The 12,965-nt window shown below is 36.8% G+C and overlaps 1 protein-coding gene across 2 annotated transcripts in view; it reads right to left on the bottom strand.

Moving 5' to 3' along the window:
• Window positions 1–855: 855 nt before the first annotated feature.
• The window catches only part of si:dkey-14d8.21, a 38,532-nt gene continuing 26,422 nt past the window's right edge, over window positions 856–12,965 (bottom strand). For both annotated transcript variants that reach the window (XM_087247925.2, XM_087247926.2), the window contains 10 exons: window positions 12,586–12,627; window positions 12,140–12,499; window positions 9,373–9,681; window positions 7,118–7,423; window positions 6,732–7,034; window positions 4,433–4,729; window positions 3,958–4,263; window positions 1,606–1,694; window positions 1,412–1,513; window positions 856–1,301 (listed from right to left, as the gene is read on the bottom strand). In XM_087247925.2, coding sequence (XP_087104051.2) covers window positions 1,415–1,513; window positions 1,606–1,694; window positions 3,958–4,263; window positions 4,433–4,729; window positions 6,732–7,034; window positions 7,118–7,423; window positions 9,373–9,681; window positions 12,140–12,499; window positions 12,586–12,622 — 2,106 coding nt within the window. In that variant the 5' untranslated portion in view covers window positions 12,623–12,627 and the 3' untranslated portion in view covers window positions 856–1,301; window positions 1,412–1,414. The remainder of the gene's footprint in view (window positions 1,302–1,411; window positions 1,514–1,605; window positions 1,695–3,957; window positions 4,264–4,432; window positions 4,730–6,731; window positions 7,035–7,117; window positions 7,424–9,372; window positions 9,682–12,139; window positions 12,500–12,585; window positions 12,628–12,965) is intronic.

The following is a 12,965-nucleotide window of genomic DNA, read 5'->3' as shown; positions in this document are numbered from 1 at the left end:
ACCCTAGGCCTCAAACTCAATTCCTGGAGGGCCGCAGCTCTGCACAGATTTGATCCAACCCTAATCAAACACAGCTGATTCAACTAATCAAGGTGTTCAAGACTACTATGCTGTGTCCGAAATTGCATACTTCCATACTATATAGTACGCTAAAAACAGTACAAGCCGATTTGTATGTCTGAATTTGTTGAATTCGAAAAAAAACAGTATGCGAAAAGTACCCAGATGATCTAATACTTCCAGATTCTGCTGTGTGCATCTGATGCACATTACACTATCCCATGATGCCCCGCGAGAGAACTTACGAATAGGAGTGAAGCAAAGCAGCTCACGCGGGTAGGTCACGTGATCATGACAGAACGTACTTTTTTAATGGTCGAGCAGTACATTTAAATTACAATGCAGTACCTACTGAGTAGTAGGCGATTTTGGACGCAGCCCTTAGACTATTAAGCAGGTGTAACTTGGAGCTGAACTTTGAACTGTGGCCCTTCAGGAATTGAGTTTGAGACCATTGGTATGAACAATTTCACGCTTAAGCAAATTTTCAGACTTTTTAAGAGATTTTGTTTTATACATTGATCAAAAATATATAGTATCAGAAAGCAAATAAACATTTAACATGTAAACCAAAACCTTTGCATTTCCATTGTTTTACACCTCCAGTCAATAAATATAATCCAATGTTGGGCAATTATCCAGAGGCACTAGAGTTAAGTGGCTTAAAATTAGGATTGACCTAAAAAATTATGTTATATTTTGTTGCAAAACATATGTATTATTTAATGATAAATAGGTCAAATACATGCATTATTTAATAAATTATCATTTGTAAAGAAAGAAAACGACACACTAACTTATAAATGTATTTTTATTACCAGTGTAATAAAAGTAAAGTCAAATTGGTGACGCTTTAAAATAAGGTTCATTGGTTTATGCGTTTACTAACATGAACTACGTATGAACAATACTGGTACAGCATTTATTAATCATAATTCAGCATTTACTAATGCATTATTAATATCCAAGTTCATGCTTGTTAATGTTAGTTAATGCACACTGAGCTAACGAACTAACAATGAACAACTGTATTTTAATTTTTAACTTTAATTCAGTATTTTACAAATACTGTAGTAAATGTATTGTTCAATGTTTGTTTATGTTAGTAAATAACTAATACAACCTTATTGTAAAGTGTTACCATAAATGAAACATGTTGTCCGAAGTTATATTTTATTTTATCATAAACACTTCTTGAATTTCTTCTCCTGAATTTAGGAGGCTCAGTTCTCAATTGTTTTCTGTGGAAATAACAGATTGAAACACATGACACTATTTGATTAAACTTCTATATTGTTACATTTTTAAAACAATGACAAAAGTATAATTAATTTACAAAAGGTTTACAAACCTGTCATGGACCAAATAATTTCTTTTCCTGAAACACTTGTCCGTCCTGCTGCGTTCTCCAACTGACAGAGAAATTTCCTTCCTTTTTAACCTCTTGAGTGATCTGTGTAATTCAGATGAAGGAGAGCACAGTTACTAAGTGGCAAAAAAAAAAAAAGTAAAATCTGTACGTTTAATCAGAATATTGTTAGTTACTTTGCTGAGTACTTTTGCCATCAGAAAAGGGTTGTTGGGATCAACATTAGAATCGGAGTTCACCTTAATCTTGAGTACATTTATGATATCTGTGCAGGAAAGACAACATTTATAAAGTAAAAAACGGTGATACAATATGACATGTGCTCATTGCTTAATAGATATATATGTGAAGTTTATTTACAAACAAATTTCCTGAGGATTATGTGCTTATGTTTGACCACGGCTGGTCACAGCATAAGCTAGTACATGATTTACCAATCAGACCATTCCTAAGTCACTATAATAAATAAATAAGTTTCATACCACAGTCATCTTTGTTTTGAAGAGTCCCCCCTTACTGCACTACTCCTCCCCCCTCTTTTCCTAAATAGGGCAGCACGGCGGCACAGTGTTGCCTCACAGCGAGAATATCACTGGTTTAAGTCCTTACCAGGCAGGGGCGGACTGGGACAAAAATTCTGCCCTGGCACTGTTGCCACACCAGCCCACATTACCACACTGAGTAGTAGGCGATTTTGGACACAGCCCTTAGACTATTAAGCAGGTGTAACTTGGAGCTGAACTTTGAACTGTGGCCCTTCAGGAATTGAGTTTGAGACCATTGGTATGAACAATTTCACGCTTAAGCAAATTTTCAGACTTTTTAAGAGATTTTGTTTTATACATTGATCAAAAATATATAGTATCAGAAAGCAAATAAACATTTAACATGTAAACAAAACCTTTGCATTTCCATTGTTTTACACCTCCAGTCAATAAATATAATCCAATGTTGGGCAATTATCCAGAGGCACTAGAGTTAACTGGCTTAAAATTAGGATTTATTAGGAAATAAATAAGTTTCATACCACAGTCATCTTCGTTTTGAAGAGTCCCCCCTTACTGCACTACTCCTCCCCCCTCTTTTCCTAAATAGGGCAGCACGGTGGCACAGTGTTGCCTCACAGCGAGAATATCACTGGTTTAAGTCCTTACCAGGCAGGGGCGGACTGGGACAAAAATTCTGCCCTGGCACTGTTGCCACACCAGCCCACATTACCACACCGACACAGCCCCACCCACGGACACACACATTCACTATTTATTTTGGTGTAAAGAGGGTGAAATAATATGACATTCTTGCCAGATTTTGATTATTTCCTGGTAACCTTGGATTGGGTCGGCCCATCTTGAAACCAGGCGGCAGTTGCCGATTGGGCCAAATGCTTAACATTTCTTATTATTATTTTTTATCATCATCATCATAATATCACTTCTAGCAAGAGATAAAAGCTGTCTGCACTTAAAAACAATACATATATAAAAAAAAAAAACTGACCTGCCCACACTTTAAAATTGGTCCGGCCCTTCTGGCATTTGCCAGAATTGCCAGATGGCCAGTCCGCCCCTGTTACCAGGCCAGCCAACGTTTCTGTAGTTTTCCACGTTTCTGAGCTTACATGTTCTCCTCATGCTCGCATGGGTCTCCCCTGGTGTCCTCCCACCAGACATGCGACTTAAATTAATTGACTAATCTAAATTGGCACCATAGATTAGCTCCTAGTCAGCAGAACATCTCTTCATACAATTCCTAATTTGTCTTTAGCTTTAAACAGCAGGGGAGTTCTCAAGCTCAAACTTCCCTCTCAACATTCAAATGGGAGGGAGCCCCGGGCTTGAGGATTTTCTGAACTTAGGGCTCTCTCCCAGGACAGCATGCCAAACATGCTTCATAATCAATCATCAGTTAAGTGTGAACTCTTGAATATATTATTTTTTACAGACGATTAGCCTATTTGATGTTCATTTTATGTTTCAAATAGGAATACATTTCCTGATTAATATTTGCAGAAGTAGACAACTACAGAAGCCTGTTTGCGCAGTGGATTGAAGCATATGTAATATAGAGGAACGCACTCACAAATCCCAGAAGATGTCTTATAGGATAACTCTTTATAAACTCTGAACCTAAGAGGAAAGAATGTCTGAATTGCCAGATTTAATAGCTCAGAGCTATAGCTAATAACCTAAGGTTAGCCAGATTACATATTACATTTTTTTATTAATTTCTTACAATTCAGAGTTACATTATTTTTTTCTTAAATCATTCTGGATTGAAATATAAAAAAATAGGTGTAAAGTATAAAAATAATAAAGAATATAAACTAAAAATATTAATAAATAGATAAAAATTGCCATTTGTAACAAACAATTCTTGATTTTTGCAAGTTTATTTCACTGATCTGAGTTATCTTTTTACTTTTTCCCCCTCAGAATTGTGAAATAAAGTTGCTGTTACCTTTTTTTATATGGCAGAAACCATCTTCTACAGAGAAGTGGTGTTCTGTACAGTATTTGACTTGAACGCACCTTTGCAAATGACTCCTGCGTCATATGCATGAATGCATTGATTGTTTCCCCATCCACCAAACTGGCAGTTCCTAAGGTTGGACTCTTGACCAGTGCATCTGAGGGAATCCATCCATATGGGCCCATCACCAGCGCCAAAAACGGCATAAGAAAAGGGCTCTGCATTTTCACCACAGCCCAGCTCTCTGCACAGCACAAAAGCATCCGGGAGATCCCAGCTGTTGTGGCACACAGTCCCCCAGCGGCCATCGTGAAACACAGACACTGTGCCCTGACATGGGTTATCTGTATTCACCAACTTCACCTCTAGAAAAAGAAAAAGACTTTTTATATATTATAAAGCCCTTCATGGGACCTTTAAATATTGGAGCAAAATGGGTCTCAAAAGGCCAGAACAGCAGAAATGTGCACGAATGGATACATTTTTTTGAAATGTAAAAAAATTAATGAATATGCTATCAGGCATCTGGTTTACCTCGGCACACGACACCTGCATCTTGCTCATGCACACAGCTGTTTAGTCCCCATGAGTTTGACTTGCAGTTCATCAGCGAAGACTCCGAGCCTGTGCATTGCACATTATTCAACCAAATTTGCCCTACACCGCTTCCAAAACTCTTGACCTCCACTGGAGTTCCACATCCCAGCTCTCTGCAGATGACCACAGCCTCAGTCATATCAAAGCTGTCTCCACAAACCGTTCCCCACTGATTGTTTCGAAGAACCTCCACCCTTCCAGAGCAACTGCTGCCTCCATTCACCAGCCTCACTTCTGAGAGAGAGAATGAATAACAACATATCTCAGACACGAGGCATACTTACTGTCAACACACAGAAAAGGTTTGTGTTGCTAACACTGTAAAACATCTGTTCAAATTGCAATGTTAGCTTGATCTATGCACGAACAATGTTGAGTCTAGTTTAACATCTATAGTTTAACTAAAATACTTTTGGGATGTACTCACACTAGGCAGGGTTTTCTTGAACCTTGCCCAGGTGCGATTGTCCCCTCTCCTCTCGGCCTGCACTCACTTTGCATTTTTGCCCTCTAAGCCCGAGCACGCTTACGTCATCAATGATGCGACTTCAGTTTTAAAGAGAAGCTCTCTCACTTAGTACAGTGGAGTTTTCTTTAGTTATATTGTTTCTATTATTTTAAGTCGTTTGGGATGCAGTGACACGCAGTTAAATCTTTTGCTGAACAGACTCACCACTTTTGATGCTCGATAAATTTTATGAAAGTCATCGTGCTGCACGTATTAGGTTTGCTGAAGGTGGGGGGGGTGCATATTTAATCAAATATGACAGTTCGCGTTCATTGAAAAGTAAGAACTATTAATAAATCTGTATGCAACAGTCACTTAAAAGTGACGTCGCCTCTTCAGTTTCTCGCTGGCATGATTTGCACTAATACTACAAGTGTACCACGCCAAAGCCCAACCGAACTATGCTCTGGCACAACTCCAATCAGACCAGGGCTTGCTAACTGAACCAACTGATTCGGAGCACTCACATTTGTCAAACGAACTGAGAAATGCGCCCGGGCACGGTTCCAATAGTCTAGTGTGGGTACACTCTTATTATATTAAAAGTGTAACAGAGCAACTTTTATTGAAATTGTTAATATAATCTAAAATTTATTGGTCATGAAAATCTGGTACAAAATCCAGGAATCCTGGTAAAGAGCTGTCAATACTTCATTATGAATTATTGTAAAGAATTATATAAAATCCAGACACTGGTAGATTATATCAACAATTTAAATGTCACTTTGTTGCCTTTTTATAATATTGCAAGATGCAAAATCAAGGCCCCATAATGCAATTCAAAAGCATGAATATATTTGTGCAATAAAAATGTTTTCCAAATTATGAGTTACTTAACTGTAATAAGGTTGTATACTGGTGTTTAACAGACAGTGTTATAGTGTGGTATTTTCATCCTGAACATTCTTAGATCACCCAATGCTTTCTGATTGCTAATTCGCTTGCATTTTTACATTTTATTACAATGTGAATTTGTACGAATTAGCACCAAACTGACCAAATGTAAAATAGACCAACATACATTTACTTGATATGAAACAGAGAACAACTTTCTGCTGTAAAGTCAACTCAAAATTAAGCTGCATTTTCTTAATGTTTTTTGCAGGCTATAGGATATATGAACAGTTTTTTCCCCTACCTATAAACCTCCGGTGAACAGTTAATGTGACTTTTTTCATTTTTATATGGTTTCTTTTAGAGCAGGCATGTCCAAACTCGGTCCTGGAGGGCCGATGTCCTGCAAAGTTTAGTTCCAACCCCAATCAGATACACCTGGGCTAGCTTATCAAGCTCTTATTAGGCTTTCTAGAAACATCCCTGCAGGTGTGTTGAGGCAAGTTGGAGCTAAAATCTGCAGGACACCGGCCCTCCAGGACAGAGTTTGGACACTCCTGTTTTAGAGCATTTAGGCTGTCACGTAATTAAAATTAAGCGCACACACCATCAGGATCAATACAATAAGACGTGGTGCAGAAAATTTTAATTTAATGCAGTGCTTCTTTTACAGTCTGAGACCCACTTTATATCATATATTAATGAGGCAGTTAAGATCATTGATTTTGTTATGAAAACAGACATTAAATGATGCAATTCTGTAACAGCATACAGTTCACCGAAAGCGTTTTAACTGGATTACTGAAAATTAAAAGTTCTTTAGCATATATCCTATTGCAGCTATTGTACATAAGCACATCTGTTGATTTCAGAACTCTCTTTGTTTATATTTACCTCCACAGACAACTCCGGCATCTTGTGAATGTGTACAGGAGCTTATAGAGGCAGAGAAGCTGCATTGATTCAGCGAGGACTCGCTCCCATTGCACTGTAGATTATCCATTAGTATGTTACCGGAACCGGGGCCAAGATAAGCTCTACTGTATGTCTTATTGAAAGGACCACAGCCGAGCTCTCGACACAACACAAGACCATCCAGATCCCCCCAGTTGTTGTCACACACGGTGCCCCAATTTCCACTATAGCGAACTTGCACTGTCCCAGAGCACATGCTGGGACCATTAACCAAGCTCACCTCTGAAAATAGACAATAGTTTGTATGAATTCACATTGCAATCGACGTGCAGTATTGATGTAGTTTAGTTTGTGGTGGCGCTTACCTCTGCATATCACTCCTGCATCAGTGTTGTGGGTAACTGGTTGACTCTGGATCCCTGAAATGCAGCTTTTCAGAGAGATCTCAGTGCCAGTGCATGCACTGTTGTACGTCCAAATGCTCCCTTTACCCCTCTTTAAAAAAGACCTATTCGTGACACTCAGCGCAGTCCCACAGGAGAGCTGTTTGCAGATCACATCTCCACCCAGCAGATTCCAGCCATCATTATAAACCGTTCCCCAGCCATAACCATCATACAGGACCTCCACCCTCCCAGAGCAGTTGTTTTGTCCATCTGCAAACCTGACCTCTACAAGACAAAAAAAGATGCTTTTGTCCAAAGCTACTTACAATTGAGGAGGCATTCAGTGATTCAACAAGAAAAGGTAATACACACAACACAACAAGAGCTTATTATGCAAAGGAACTGTTAGTGCTCAGAGAATAAAGTGCTTGAGGGAGAGAGTTTTTAGAGAAAGAAAGAGAGAGGAGTGTTTTATATATATATATATATATATATATATATATATATATATATATAGAGAGAGAGAGAGAGAGAGAGAGAGAGAGAGAGTAGTTGTAAGAAAGTGTCTGCAAAACTGGTGCAAGTATCAGTTAAAGGGTCAGAGAGATGAAAGAGTGTATTTTATACAGGTGGTTTGTCAAGCCCACTCACCTGTGTGAGGCACACTCAAGGCTGATTTATATTTCTGTGTCAAGGGCATGCATATGGTTCGGTGCAGCCTCTGTGTTGTCGCATAGCCCTTGTCCTGGCTGACGCTAACCCTGAGGTGCACCTCTCAAAAAATATAACTAGTCAAATGTCACAATGACGCGTAGTACAAGCTCTGTAATTGGTCGGTTTGGTAGCAGTTACGTGCATGGGCGGTGCTGAGCGGCGCGAGCCAGATGAAGCGAGTGTTTACAAGAGTTGATTCCTGTAAAGGAGCTCCAATTGGACAGTTTTGTTTTGTGTTTACTTTATGATTAAAGTTGTTGGACATTCGGCGGTTCCCTCCCCTAAAGAGTGAGTTTTAGCTATTTGTAGCATTTGGAAAAAACTAAATTCATGCAAAGAAACTCGACACAGAGGAACAGAAATACCTCACTGCCAGCTAGCATTTCGTAAGTACTAGTAGTAAGTTTTGTAAACTGCAAGTCGTTGGTTTTGCCACTCACTCGATGCAGAAGTATAAATCAGCCTTCAGAATTGATAGAGTTTTGGGGTTATCATGTTTAAGAGGCTTTTGCACTAGAGTGATATTTTCATGGTTCCAGTAAAAGCTGGAATTTATTTGTATTATTTGCATTTTTCTTGGGTAAAAAAAGAGAAATAAATGTGGGCATTTAACACAGGATTTTTTATTGCCAAAAATGTGTGTATGTACTGATATATAATGTAAAACAAAACTCTTATTCCTCTCATAATTTTATCTAAATTTTTTACTTAGTGCTCCAAAATTACAGATTTGGGGATTTGGCAATAGATATTTGTGAAATCTAATTTTATGGTTAGGTTTAGAGTTATATATACAGAATAGAGATGAACATAACAGAGATATAAACAGAATAGAGATGGACATAATAGATATATAAACAGAATAGAGATATTGATAATAGAGATATAAAAAGAATAATGATGGAAATAATAGAGATATTAACAAAATAGAGATGAACATAAAGAAATAAAAAGAATAGAGATGAACATAATAGAGATATTAACAAGATAGAGATAACAGAGATATAAACAAAATAGAGATTGTAATATTGGAGATATAAACAGAATAGAGATGGAGATAATAGAGACATAAACAGAATAGAGATATAAACATAACATTAAAAATCTTTAATTTTAGAATTTAAATTCCCAGGAATTAGATTTGTTTAGCCTTATGAAATTGAGGGCATGCAAAATATGTTGTGTGAAATATTTGTTTACCTTTTAAATTTAAGTGTTTCTTTTAGATACAGTAGCAAAGCAAAAAGTCCTCAATAGAGAGAGACAGTGCTCGAGGCAAAAATGACAAGTATCCTTTCATTCATCATTTATTTCATTGCCAAATGCATTTAGATCTTTGAGTAAATGCACATGTAAATGAAAATATGAATCAGATTTCAAGGTTTAGGTTTTGCAAGAACAGAACTTTCAGAATCTGCCATTTTAAATTCCACAATTCAGACTTAATGAACAAAAAACTGCTGCATGTAAACATACCCTGTTTGTTTGCTTTTACTTCAGGCTGTGATGTTTGTACCCACCTGAACATTTGACTCCAGCATCATCGGCGTGTGTACAGGTGTGCACTCCCCAACCTTTAAACACACAGCTTTCAAGTGAAGTCTCTTGGCCTGTGCAGATAATGCCATCCATCCATATTTGACCAGATCCCTGCCCGAAATAAGCATTGAAGTGTAAAGACGCTGGTGTTCCACAGCCACGTTCTGCACACGCCACCATTGCATCCATGATATCCCAGCTGTTATCACAGACCGTTCCCCACTCTCTGCTGTGGAAGATCTCCACTCTTCCCGAACAGTTGTCGCTGCCGCCTACAAACCTTACAGTAACTGCAGATGTGAACATATAGAAAGCATGATAATGATAACCATACTGATATCAGGATGAAAAGATTGAATAATACAGTATAATTTTTAAATACAGCTCTGGGGAGAAATTACGATAAAACTCATTCTCAGTTTCACTGATATACTTATGTTTGAGTAAAATGTGAATTTCGCAATCTACTGATGATAGTTCTTCCAAATTTAAAATTAGAAATGTAATTTAAGTTAATTTTGCATAAAATAACAAATACGTTTTTGGTGATTCCATGGGATATATATATATATATAGAGAGAGAGAGAGAGAGAGAGAGAGAGAGAGAGATGAAGACAGTTATTAGCCAACATTTATCCATTCATTTTCCTTAGTCCCTTTATTCATCAGGGGTCGCCACCGCGGAATGAACCTTCAACCTCTATAACATGTTTTACGCAGTGGATGCCCTTCCAGCTGCAACCCAGTACTGGGAAACACCCAGATACTCTCACATTCACACACAGGCACCAATTTAGTTTAATCAATTCACTTACAGTGCATGTTTTTTTTCTCCTGAGCACCTGAAGGAAACCCATGCGAACATGGAGCGAACATGCAAACTCCTCACAGAAATGTGAGGTGACATTGCTAACCACTGAGCCACCGTGCAGCCCCCTATTAGCCGTCATGTGAAATTCAATTATTTTATAAATAAATTTACATTCTTTTTTCAAAAATATTTATCTTTAAATAGTGATATTAACCAGACCAAGGACATTTTTCACAGTATTCCCAACCACATTTTTTTTCTGCAGAATTTCTTTTAGTTTGGATTAATGTAAAATCTGCTAATCTGCTCAATATTTTTAGCCTTTAATACATATTGTTTTCCAGTTAAGTGCAGAACAACCCACTGTTTTTTTATTACTTGCCTACACTGTAAAAAATATATATATGATCAATTAGTCCTGACAGCATATGTTTTTAGGTCAACTTGTTAAACCAAGTTAATCATGTTCTAACTTAATTTTTTAAGTTATGTAAGCTGTTTAAGTCAGTTTAACATAATATAAGTTAACATTACATAAGGTTCATTTGATTCAGTCTAAAAATGTAAGGCAACCAGGATTTCTTACGGTGCAGTTAACCTAACTTGTCTAATTAACCTATAAGTATAATATTATAATTATCATGTATCATTGCAAAGATAAAAGAACTTTATATAAGAGATTATATATATATATTATATATATATTTGTATATATCTTTACCCATTGTGTATTACTCCACCCAGATACGCAGAAGAAAGTAGTTCCTTATACAAAAGGGTTTTTGAGACTCTCCATGTTTGAATTTTTTCATGTTTTTATACACACAATTATGCCGTCAAACTGTTGCATAATTATATATATATATATATATATATATATATATATATATATATATATATATATATATATATATATATATGAGGAATATCACACTCGTAGCAGTGCGATATGGCTTTATCGCTGCGGCCTCGTGCCAACTTACGCCTCCCACCAGTGCCGATATACAGTCATATCGCACTGCTACTCGTGTGATATTACCATATATATATATATATATATATATATATATATATATATATATATATATATATATATATATATATATATAGATTCATTGTTAAACATCACACCTTCACACTTGGGCTAATAATTTTGAACCTGCATAGAAATGAACAAATATTAACATTTAATTAATAATTTAGTAAATCTAGAGTGCAGGGGTGCCCAAACATTTTTATATAAAGGACCAATAGCCGAATATCAATATTAGCCGTGGGCCAAAGGTAAAGATACCAAACTAGATTACATTGAAGTTGTCATGGGTAATTTATTTCATAATATTTAAAAATAAATCAAAAACATTACTTTAAATCCTAATAATTAATGCAGTGTAACTTTTAAAAGGATAACTTATTGCAATTCAATTATAACAGTAAACAGCAGAGTTCAGTGCTGAATACACTAAAGCAGATTCTGCCTTTGCCTTGATTTGCTCACCAAAGTCTCTGCATTGTTCTCTATCCATCAAATGACAGTAAACTAAATTTGATCACTTTACTTTAATATTTAATAGAAACATTTCATTTTGGCTAGCTTTTATCAATAAAACTAGCAAAATGTTACATTAGATTTGAAATAATGATCTCTAAAGCTTTCCCATCATTCTTTCTTTCTTCTCAGATGGGATGCCAGGCCAAATCAAAGGTTATGATGCACCAACTTTGGCCTGTGGGCCCTAGTTTGGGCATCTCTAATCTAGAGAAACTGAGAGTTTTCAAGTGGTCAATATTTTTTCCCATAGCTGTACATCCCCTTTAGCATCCCATGGAATATTGCTTTGCACAAAACATTCCTTTACTATTCCAATTGACTATTTTCTTTACCCAAAATGGCCCTCCTGTAAGCTATAATAGAAGAGTAAGAATCCATAACCTACGATCACAGTTGACTCCGACATCTTTAGTGTGGTCGCATGCATCAGTCTGATTAGCCCATTCACAGTCCAACACCGAGCTCTCGTTTCCAAAACAGTTCAGGTCATCTGTCAGCACTGATCCCAAACCCTCACCCAACACAGCGCCAGGCACCACGCCAATGAGAGGACCACAACCTGCCTCAATGCAGACCATGTTCCCTTCAACATCGTCAAAGTCCTGATCACAAACCGTGCCCCATTCATACAAGTAAATCTCAACTCTTCCAGAACAAGCATTTGCACCGTCCATCAGCCGCACCGCTGGTGGCACTGGGGCAGTTAGTTGACTGGGAATGCTGACGGATAAGCTTTCTACACTGTCTGTTTGGGAAACACAAAATCTTATTTTTGCCATGTGTGTTATTTAAGCTGCAGGACTGGTGTGTGCATGCAGAAGTGTGTCTCACCCAGGAGAAGAATGATGAAGCTCAACAAGTACAGCATAGTGACTGCAGAAAAATAGTGCACAATCAACTTCAATCATAATTTAAGTTAAAAGCTTAACAATTATCTTATAAAACAGCAGGATTTAATGCAATTCAGTAACCTTAAATAAAAGTGGGATAATTTATATTTTAATTGTTTTACCAATTAGTCAAAACATCAAAACATTGTTAAATGACTCAATGATTATTTAAAAAGGCTCCTAAAAAGGCATATAGTATGAATATTTAGCATATTTAATTAATAATATTTAATTATAAAAAATGTATGCACTATTTAATTTCTAGCAATACAATATATGAAGAGTTCAGATGCAAAATCCTCTGAAATTTCCATTGAAAAT

The sequence above is a fragment of the Danio rerio genome, chromosome 4, assembly GCF_052040795.2.
Source record: "Danio rerio strain M-AB ecotype USA chromosome 4, GRCz13ab, whole genome shotgun sequence".
NCBI lineage: Eukaryota > Metazoa > Chordata > Actinopteri > Cypriniformes > Danionidae > Danio > Danio rerio.
This window is presented reverse-complemented; position numbering and strand designations above follow the sequence as displayed.